This window comes from Rhinopithecus bieti, unplaced genomic scaffold (assembly GCF_001698545.2).
Source record: "Rhinopithecus bieti isolate Rb0 unplaced genomic scaffold, ASM169854v2 scaffold_15336, whole genome shotgun sequence".
NCBI classification, from domain to species: Eukaryota; Metazoa; Chordata; class Mammalia; order Primates; family Cercopithecidae; genus Rhinopithecus; species Rhinopithecus bieti.
In genome coordinates, this window is record NW_016808678.1 from 498,267 (window position 1) to 509,264 (window position 10,998).

The 10,998-nt window shown below is 49.5% G+C and overlaps 1 protein-coding gene across 7 annotated transcripts in view; it reads right to left on the reverse strand.

Annotated features, from left to right (window-relative positions):
- TMEM63A (transmembrane protein 63A) overlaps positions 1-10,998 on the reverse strand; it is a 41,876-nt gene that overhangs the window by 12,111 nt on the left and 18,767 nt on the right. For all 7 annotated transcript variants that reach the window (XR_001888173.1, XR_001888172.1, XR_001888174.1 and 4 more), the window contains 9 exons: positions 10,210-10,352; positions 9,418-9,469; positions 8,881-8,989; positions 8,206-8,276; positions 5,121-5,201; positions 4,805-4,928; positions 4,568-4,701; positions 3,185-3,322; positions 1,545-1,698 (listed from right to left, as the gene is read on the reverse strand). Coding sequence is in view for 4 of the 7 variants with exons in the window: in XM_017886965.1 (XP_017742454.1) it covers positions 1,545-1,698; positions 3,185-3,322; positions 4,568-4,701; positions 4,805-4,928; positions 5,121-5,201; positions 8,206-8,276; positions 8,881-8,989; positions 9,418-9,469; positions 10,210-10,352 (1,006 nt within the window). In the remaining 3 variants the exon portion in view is untranslated. The remainder of the gene's footprint in view (positions 1-1,544; positions 1,699-3,184; positions 3,323-4,567; positions 4,702-4,804; positions 4,929-5,120; positions 5,202-8,205; positions 8,277-8,880; positions 8,990-9,417; positions 9,470-10,209; positions 10,353-10,998) is intronic.

A 10,998-nucleotide genomic window follows, 5' to 3' on the forward strand; every position in this document is an offset into this window, starting at 1 on the left:
AAAAAAAAAAAAAAAAAAAAAAAAAAAGATCAAGGGATATGCGATCTAGGAAGTTTCTATATTCAGAATGGCTCTGCAAATATCTAAATTCTTCCTTTACTTTAAAGAAGGCAACACTGGAATCACAAAACAATGAAATGAGGAGTGGTTGATGTAAAATAGACAAAGGGGAGCTCTTAACAGCAGATCCATCCTCAAAAGAATAGGCCTGTCCCTCTATTAAATAAAGATTGGCAAAGGAATGCATGTTTATAATATCTGCTTGAAATCTTAAACAAAACTGCTGAATTTATACTTAGGTAGTTTTAAACTATTTATGGAGTCAGATAAGAGCTTCAACCACACATCAGCTCATTGATTATCATGACAACAGCCTCGCGCCCTGTATAATAGGGCAGGTGTTTTAACTCCAGTTCTTGGATGAAAAACTGAGGTTCAGAATTCATCAGATGGGGGGAATGGCAAAGTGAGGACAAGGAGGCCCTCTTGCCCAGTATGCTTTCCCAGAGAATGAGTAACCAAATGCAAAGTGAAATTTAAAAAGAAAAAAAAAAATTAGGGAGATGGCTTGGCAAAGTTAATCATGAGAAACCAATAGCTTTTGGAGTAAATGCCAGTTGAGTGTTTGGCTGTTATCTCATTGACTCATCTAAGATTTTTGAAAATCATTCATTACCTATACAGAATAAATAGTTTTGTTGGTTTGTTTTGTTTTGTTTTGTTTTTTTGAGATGGAGTTTCGCTCTTGTGCAGTGGTGTAATCTCGGCTCACTGCAACCTCCACCTCCCGGTTCAAGCAATTCTCCGCCTCAGCCTCCTGAGTATCTGGGATTACAGGCGCCCACCAACACACCTGGCTAATTTTTGTATTTTTTAGTAGAGACGGGGTTTTGCCATGTTGGCCAGGCTAGTCTTGAACTCCTGACCTCAGGTGATCCGCCCGCCTTGGCTTCCCAAAGTGCTGGGATTACAGGTGTGAGCTACCACGCCCGGCCCCAGAATAGTTTTATAACAAGGTCATTAGCAACTAAAATGTAAAAGAAATAATTTGTGATCCTGCCACCTCCAATCAACAAAGCTCTTTTCCTTCCTTCCTGGCCCCTCCTGGTAGTGTCCATGATAGACATGCCTCACTAGTACATCCCTGCTTCTGTCAGGAGCCCTGCATGGGTGCCACAAAATCTACACAATTTTTAATGGATGCTTAATATTCTACCAAACTGAATAGACCTCATTCAACTCAAATGGATCCCCATCATTGAGTATTTAGATACAGTCTATTAAAACATATATGTATGCATGTGTGTGTATATATATACATATAATGTGTGTGTGTGTGTGTGTGTATGGCATTACTATAAAGACATTGAAATAAACATGGCCATGCCTGCTCAGGGCTTAAAAGCAAGGATGTGAGCTGAGCGACATGACCCCCTGGTTTAGTTCCTCGCATACACCCCACTCCCGTCCCCATTCCTTCCCCACCCACCAAGCCCTCTTCTCACCAGCTCTCCTGGGAGGGGCTTTGCAGAACAATTACTCACATTCAGCGCATGGATGGGTTTGGTGACATTAAACTTGTCCATGGTGGACAGGATGATGGAGGGTGTGGTCAGGAAAAACAGCCCCAGGAAGAGGGTGAAGTTGATGCCCAGCCACTGTAGCCACCAGCGGAGGCCCTGGATAGAGAGGTTCTTCCTGCAGAGGGGAGAGGGGACACAGGTCTCCAGGCTTGTCTCCCAGTGCTCGTGGCTTAGGTGGGTCAGAAGGTCAGATTTAGGCAGACCAAGAGACTAGCCTGGGGGCAAGTTCTCCGCACTGACCTTGAACTACAGGAAGGCCAAGTCTTAGGTCCCCGAGAGCTCAGAGGGAACAAAGGTTATTCCCTCAGATGTGGCTCCCCAGCTAGAGTGTGGGGGCCAGAATCTACCCAAAGAGATGGCATGAGCACCCAAGCAGGCCAAACAAGGCCTTCTTTTTTTTTTTTTTTTTTTTCTAGAGACAGAGTCTCCAGGCTAGAGTGCAGTGGTGTGATCTCGGCTCACTGCAACCTCTGCCTCCCAGGTTCAAGCAATTCTCCTGCTCAGTCTCCCATGTAGCTGGGACTACAGGCATGTACCACCACACCCAGCTAATTTTTTTGTATTTTTAGTAAAGACAGGGTTTCACTATGTTACCCAGAGTGGTCTTGAACTCCTAAGCTCAGGCAGTCCCCACCTCAGCCTCTCAAAGTGCTAGGATTACAGGTGGGAGCCACCATGCCCAGCCCCAGCATGGCATTTCTTAGACACATCTACAATGCTTTGTGACTAATGACTCATTCTTCCCAAGGGGGCTATGGCTGGGGTGCAGGGACAAGGGAGGCAGGGACAAAGGAGCAAAGGCATAGCTTGCACCTGCCCTGGTCTCTCATCCCAAAGAACAGACCCACAAAGCAATCCTGGGTTTAGGAAGCCCTATGAACCAAAGAGCAAAACTGTCGAAGGCAGAACTAGAACCGAGCAGAGAGGAGCAACTCAAGCTCATTCTGTGCAAGGAGCTGAGGCAGAGCTGGACAGGCAGCTGCGCTGGGTCTTGCGCTGGGTGCCCTTACCCTCAGCACAGCACTGGAGGCTCACCATGGCCCCACGGACACAGCTCAGCTCACCAGCACAGCTCCAGGCTGACACTGGACCTAAGTAAGACTACACAAGCTGCATGTGGCTACTGAGCATTTGAAATGTGGCTGGTATGAATTGAGAGGTGCTAGAAGTGTAAAATACACACCAGATTTTGAAGACTAAGTGTGAAAAAGAGAATGTAAAACATCTCACATTTTTCAAAAATTGATTGCATGTTGAAATAACAGTTTGAATATATTGGGTGAGATAAATTATTAAAATTAATTTCAACTGTTTCTTTTTACTTTTTTAGCATGGCTATTAGGAAATGTAAAATTACGTTCAGAGCTGGCATTATATTTCTGCTGGGTAGCACTTGAATGCTAGGGAGGAACACTGGAGGGAAGGGCTGGGCAGATACCCCAGTTGGGCCACAGTGAGCACATCACAGCATCACGGCCCAGAGAGTTACAGATGTGTGGAGATCTCCATTGACTGCCAGGTCACACCTGTGCTCCAGGTGATGGGCAGCTCCCACCAGGAACCCAGGCCTCTCTCCCACCTCTCGCTGGTTTGGAGCTCACCAGCAGATGTCCTCAGGGTCAGCGGCAAAGGTGACTGTCCACTTGGAGGTACAGAGCTCTCTGCTATGGGAGGACGGCTGGGGCTCACCTTTGCACTGAAGGCTCTGACACTTGCAGGCATTGAAATCTTTCAGGATGCTGCAAGGAAATGTAGAAACAGCCAGGCCCAGGCTACTCAGGTTGCCGTGGCAAGTGAGGACTGAGTAGGAGTGGCAGGCAGTGACACAGGACCTTTGCTTTGCTGTGATTAGTGTATTATGAGTAATGCTATGTAAGAGGCGCCATGCTAGCACACTGTGTGGAGAATTTTGTTTAATCCTCGCAACCACCAGCAAGAAAGGGAGTACTATTCCCATTTTACAGATAAGGAAACTGAGGGCAACACATCCCAACACACTGCTCTTCCATAGGGCCATCCCCCTCCACCCTGCCTGTTAAGCTGGAGCTCTGATCAATGCTACCGTCAAGCCAGTGGCTCACCTTTTCATTCTGTCACTTTTTCCCCAGGCCCAAGGGTAGCAATAGACCACGTTACACACCGCCTGTTTCCAAGCTTCCCTCCTCAAGGCTCCCACCTCGACCCTCACCATCTCAACAGGTCACAGCTTTTCCTCCTTTAACCTCCCATAAGGAGCCCAGCAGCCCCTCTACTCCTGCCTCAGATGCCTTCCCCTTTCCTCCTGCCCCAGTGTCTACAGAGAGGCAGGAAGTCCTGTGTGAGTCCATTCCCAGTGTCACAATGCCCGGGGCAGAGAAGGCAGGGGGAGGGGCAGTGGCTGGACACCTCCTTTCGGCACCCCTCTTCCAACCCACCTCCTGCTGCTCCTAAGGCGAGATGACACTGAGACCACAGGCATGAGTGCCTAGAGTCCCATGCAAAGGGCCACTGTGAAAAGCCACTCCCCAGGGTCGAGCTTCTGACTGCAGTGAGCGCCACAGCGTGCCCCAGGGGTCTTCCCCACAGCTTTGTATTTGTGGGAAGGTGGGGAGCCACAGACAGAAGGATCTGTGGTCCAGAGCAGATGTCTGAAAGGAGGGTGCCTCCATCTCCCATGGGGGAAGGCTGGCACATGAAGCCAACAGGATGGGTCCAGGGCAGCAGGGAAGAACCCGGCAGTGGGACCAAGCCACATCAGCTTGAGGGGGTGGGCCAGAATCACCCACTCCATGGCTGCTGCCCACAACCCCACCACCTGTCACACAAACATGGGCTGGGCTGGCCGAAAGTGAGTGTGGGTGGCTGAGGGAGGAGAAGGAAACACCACAGATAAATCCCAGGGATGGTGGGTCAGCAGTACCATCTCTGCCCAAGAGGGACAGTGAGTTATCTGGAGGGGAACAGGGAGTCATCCAAGAAGGGGTCTGGAATGTGCCCACACTCACTAGGTGGCCATGGACTTCTCCTGGAAGGTGACAAAGGCCATTCCCAGGGGCTGGTCCTGGACGTGGCATTCTTCCTCTGTGATCCTCTCCAGCAGCCTGTCCTTCATCCGCGTATAGTAAGAGATGGCGTCTTCCTGCCAGAAGACACATCCCATGGGGAGGATGTGGCCCCATGCAGGTGTCTGGGGCACCCCCAAGCCAATGCCTGCGCTCCCAGCCAGGGAGCAGGGCCCTTACCCACTCACAGCCCAGCACTTCGCAGCAGCAAAAGTGGCCACAGGGCTTGGGGTTGATGAGGGTCCGCTGGCCTGTCTTCACCTGCAGGTTCGTATAATAAGTCAGGCTCTTCTCAGTCTTCCTTCTGTAGGGGTGGGAGCAGGGGCACAAACTTCAGATTCAGAATCCTGTGGCAGAGACCCCCACACCTACAGTTCAACCATCGGTCGCTAGGGGAGAAGAAGGAGTCCAGGGCTTCCCTCCTCCCCTCCTAGCTGGGGGATGCAAGGCCAGCAAGGAAGGAGTGGGCATCTCGCAAAGCCCGCCCGCCACTCACCTCTCCTTGCACAGGTAGATCAGTTTGGCCACGTTGTAGCACAGCTGGACATCAACCACTTCACACGTGGGGTACGCATCCCTGTGGCCAGGGAGAGAAGGAGGCAAAAGATGCCATTGGATAAGAAAACACCCTAAGCAGGAGACATGCCCACAGATCCAAGGGAAAGGATGGCAGAGTGATCTCGCTGCTGGTTTCTGTGCCAGCAGAGACCTCTCTTCTGTCTTTTATCCTCCAAAAGGGGGAAATTTTGAAATTTAATACAAAGAGGGCTTTTGTTTTGTTTTGTTTAGAGACAGGGTCTCACTCTGTCACCCAGGCTGCAGTACAGTGGCGCAATCAAGGCTCACTGAAGCCTCAACCTTCTGGGCTCAATCAGTCGTCCCACCTCAGCCTCCCGAGTAGCTCAGACTACAGGCACATGCCACCAGGCTGGTTTTTATTTTTTGTAGAGACGGGGTCTTGCTGTGTTGCCCAGGCTGATTTTGAACTCCTGGCCTCAAGCACTCCTCCTGTCTCACCCTCCTAAAGTGCTAGGATTATAAGCATGAGTCACCGCACCCCACTAGCCTTTTTTAGTAGTTTCAGCTAACTGCCTGGAACTGACAAGTTTATACCCACTTGGCTTGCAATCAGCTGGCACTTCTCCCAGGGAAAAATGAACATATCACTATCCCCTCTGAAGACCCAAAGGAATAGATTTATTGTTTGTGCTAGGTCAGTATCTACCTTGAGCCCTCACCGAAATCCTATTCAGGTAAGCTTTTTTAAGGTCACACACCTTTCAGTCTAATGAAAGCAAAGGACCCTCAGACCAAAAAATGTCTACACACATATTAACCAGCAAGGCCGGGTGCGGTGGCTCATGCCTGTAATCCCAGCACTTTGGGAGGCTGAGATAGGTGGATCACTTGAGGTCAGGAGTTCAAGACCAGTCTGGCCAATGTGGTGAAACCCCACCTCTACTAAAAATACAAAAATTAGCCAGGTGTGGTGGTGCACACCTGTAATCCAGCTACTTGGGAGGCTGGGGCACGAGAATTGCTTGAACCTGGGAGGCAGAGGTTGCAGTGAGCAAGACTGCCCCACTCCAGCCTAGGCGACAGAGTGAGACTGTCTCTAAAAAAAAAAAGAACCAGCAAAATACATACTCACTATTGACCAGGTATTGTTACATATATTGATTTATTTAATCCTCATTATAACCTGTGAGGTTTTGTCCCCATTTTACAGATGAGTAAACTGAGCCCCACAGAGGTAAGTGGCTTGCGCCCAAGATCACACAGCTAGTAAGTGTCTGAGCCAGGAGGTGAATACAGGCAACCTGGCTCCAAGGTCAATGCTCGTGGCCACCATGCAATACCCCCTCACCGTACACGCAAAATTATACATACAATTCCAGGGGATTCCAGAACCATGTAAATCCCCACCTACCACCTGCCAGGCACTGTTCTAGGTGCTGGTAACAGGGCCTGGATGTGCTTACATTTTAGTGAGAGAGAGAGCCCATAGGTATGTCAATCATGAAATTAAACAGTAGGACAATTTCTGGTCTCAATAACAGCTGTGAGGAAGAAAACTGCAATTTAAGCATCCCTGCTTGAAAGGCAAATTCATACATCAATCCCCACGGATTGCAACAGCATTCACTAAAAAGGCCTCCTAAAATAGAGGAAAGCATGAGTCATGCAATGTTTGTATGAGAATGAGGGGACTTTTTTTTTTCTCTTTAAAGTTATACATTAAGTGGAATTACTGTTTCCAGGTGTTGCCTAGCAGGCAACTTTGAGGAGTTGCTTCAAAGAAATGGAGAAAAATGATTCTGGTATGGAGTATTTACATATTAGTAAATATTTCTAAAATACTTAGAGTTTCTAAAGAAGTTGTTCTAATTTTAAACATTCAATTTACAATTCTGTCTAGTAATTTCCTTAGCAAGTGCTTTCTTCATAAATAGTGCAAAGTTAAAGTGTAGCCAGCTCCTAGTCCATGCAACAAATTAGTGGCTGCTGAATGATAAGGAATGAAGAGAGGCCGGACATGGTGGCTCACGCCTGTAATCCCAGCACTTTGGGAGGGCAAGGCAGGAGGATCACTTGAGCCCTGCAATTCAAGACGAGCCTGGGCAACATAGCAAGACTCTATCTCCACTAAAAATTTAAAAATTAGCTGTGTGTGGTGGCATGTGTCTGCAGTCCCAGCTACTTGGGAGGCTGAAGCAGGAAGATCCCTTGAGTCCAGGATTTGAGGTTGCAATAAGCTATGACTGCACTACTGCACTCTAGCCTGGGCAACAGAGCATGACCCTGTCTCTAAAAAAATAAGATAATAAAAAAAGGAATGAAGAAAGAATAAAATGTCAGCTCCTAAGCCCAGCCTTCAGGTCCTCCAGCATGGGGTCCTGGGAGCCTTCCCGGCCTGCTTACCCTGCCCCCGCACCCCACCTCCACCTTTCCTGATGCTCTGGGCCTTCTCCCGCATCCCTGGCTGCGCACGTAATCTCCTCACAGGAAAGCCTTTCCTCCAGCCTCCATCTGCAGGAATTGGTGCTGCAGATCCTCAAAGGGAGCCGCTGGAAAGGTGATTCTACCAGGGAGAGCCTGGACTCAGACACAGTGCTCACTCAACAGACACCCACTGCGTGGGTGGACAAACCAGCAAACGCAAGATGGCCCTGAGGTCCTTCCACCTGTGAGACCCTAGCCCTGTGGGTCTGTACAAATGCTCAGCTCACGTCTCTTATTCTGCAAAGGTGATGCTAAGAACCCCGGGGTGAACACTTTTTTTCCCCTGTATGCTCTCAAGACGTTTATTTGCACCTACATCCTGTTCTGTGCTCTGGACACTGTGCACAGGCTGCTTGAAGAGGATAGGCCACCACGGTACCGTGCATTGCACAGCACCAGCAGGGCTGGCACACTGGAGCCGCTCCATACACTGGGGCAGGGCCAGGTCCTTCTCAGATCTCATCTGGATACCCAAGCGAGAGACAGCAGGCGCTCACCTAAGGTGCTTGCCCTGTGGGTGGGGCTGTGCTGGTCCTACATGGAGGGGGCTCAGCTCTCCTCCCACCCCGCCTGCTTACCGGAAGTGGCTCTCCACAGTCTCCTTCCTGGCATCTCTGGGGAGTCCTGTGATGAATAGGGTCCGCCTCACCTGTCCAGGAAACACAGTAGGGATAGAAGTCACCCACAAGCCAGTGTGCAGGTATGCTTAGGTTTCCTACCCCACTCCAGCCTCTGGAAAGTAAACAACAGGAAATTAGAAGGCTCCAGTTTTCTCCTTCTGTGGCCGGGGGAGCCCCAAAGCATGTCATTTACACATCATCTTCTTCCAGGCTGTACAAAGAATCCACTTCCAAAGCAACTCTATGAGCCTTCTTTACATGGCAGGAGACTGAGAAAGAGGTGAAGTGACTCAAATGTGGTCACACAGCAGATCAGAGGAGGACCCAGGCCTGGAACCAAGCCACAGAAGCGCCCCTCCCCTGTGAAGCTGTGGGTGGTAAAGAGAAAGGGCTGCTCTCAACCCAAACTTCTTTACTTAGCACCAGTAACTGTCCAAATCTTGAAACAATCCACCAGGAAATTGTTTTTTTAAAGATGATGCCAAGTGTGAGCAAGAATAAGCAAGCCAGGCTCCTGAGGCCTTCCCAGAGCTCATTGTGGTCAGGGCCTGCAGCAGAGCCTGGGAGGCCCCACCACTCCAGCTCCCACCTGAGTCTCTCCCAGCACATGTCCCCAAGCCCCACCTCACTCACCAGGTTCTCCTCTTTGTACTTAATGGACTGAGTGTGGTGCCGCATGAAGCCCACGGTGAGGAAGAGGTAAATGACGGCAAAGATGGTATGCAGCCAAAGTAGGTCATTGCTGAGGGGGAAACCGCCTGCCATCAGAGCTGGGATCCCAGGCAGGGAGCTGGGGGTGCAGAGCTGGGGCCTGGTTACCCTCAGTGGGCACTGAACTGAGGACCAACAGCTTCATTGCAAGAGATGCCTCCCACAGAGGCTGTGTGGCCAATGTCCCTCAGCCCACAGTGAACACTTCAGAGGGGTCCCTGTTCCTGTTCTGACAAATGAACTCCAGATCCACAGGACCCTCCATGTTTCTTAAAACCCTGGCAAAACAGTGCCTGCCTGTAGCGTGTTCATGCCCACAGCTCAACAACACACTAGCTGCAAGGGGCCTTCAGAACCAGCTGGCTCCCTTTGGAGTACCTTTGGCCTGCCCTGGGCTCCTGACCTGCCTTCTCCTTGGTCTCACCCATCGACACCTATCCCCACAGGCTCCATACTCACTCAGTCTGCAGGTTTGCTATTGTCGTCCTCCCAAAACTGTACGGGTCTTTGTCTGCAGAGAAGCACAGATACTTAGTTCCAGAGTCATGTGGGGAAGCAGAAGGGGGCGTAACCAATCAGCCTGGGTTTGTGGAGCTCTAGGGAGGAGGAGCATGTCTGGACCAGCAGGAAGACAACGCCTGACTGGTCTTTCCAGAGCTACACCATCAAGGCCTCTGCTTGACACCAACATGTTCCCTGATAACTTCTCAACCTTCCATTGCAGGTAAAGGCAAAATGTGAATTCATTTTGTTTTGAGAAAACTACAAACATCCTACGTTGTTACAAAACCAACGTTGGGAACCACTGGGTATATCCTAAGTGGATTCATGGTAGCATTTTGTAAGGTGGATTCTTGCAGTTGCCCTTAGCTATAATGCCACACCCTGAGTTTAATTAAGTATCATGGATATCTTCTGGGTCCATTAATTATGACCTCCTAATTTGCGTGAGGGCAGGAAAGTATAAAAGACTCTCTAACAGCCCCTGATTCTGTAAATCTTGGGAGGCTTTTTCCCCTATTTAAATAGAACCAGACATTGATATTGGGGCCCTAGTTTTAGCCTAGGTTTGTGGTAGATCATTCTCCAGATCTTTAATCAGATGGAAATGTTCAGAGAGTCACCCAGAGACCATCTTACATCTGAACTGGAGCAGGATTCCTGGGGTTCTGGTCTACCACAGTGAGCCCTTTCCCTAGGACTGCCACTCTGCCCCATTACAACATAGACAAGGGTGACGAGGGTCATTACCCAGCAAGTCGCCTGAGAGGTTGACGGGCAGGATGACACACAGGGACAAAAAGCTGACCACCACCAGCAGGAAGATGATGTGCCTCTGGAAGGACAGGTAGTGGATGGCGTCCTCCCCACACCATTCCAGGATCTGGTCATCACTGGCCGAGACATGTGGAATCTTAATGAGCAGCGGGAAGAGGCCTCACTGCTCTGCATGAAGCATCTCATATCATCCTCACCACAATCTTATGAGATGGTTTGATTGTTATCCCCACATTTTTGTTCACATATGAGGAAATAAAGGCACAGGAAATTTGCATAACTTTCAGGATCTCACATGATATAAATTCCAGAGCCCACCATCTTAGCCCCTGGACCATACCTGAGGTAAAGGAACACCAGCACTCCATCTGATGTTGCTAGAAACATTTGTGCCCAAGTTACATGTGTGGGAAAGGTACATAAATACAGTCAGCTCACAGCCTTGTCCTGCTTCTAAGGAATCACATTCAGAATAAAGTTAGGGCTGGGTGCCGTGGCTCACGCCTGTAATCCCAGCACTTTGCTGAGGCAGGTGGATCACCTGAGGTCAGGAGTTCAAGACCAGCCTGGCCAACATGGTGAAACTCTGTCTCTACTAAAATACAAAATAATAATAATAATAATAATAATAATAATTAGCCAAGTGTGGTGGTGCACACCTATAATCCCAGCAACTCAGGAGGCTGAGGCAGGAGAATTTCTTGAACCTGGGAGGTGGAGGTTGCAGTGAGCTGAGATCCCACTACTGCACTCCAGCCTGGG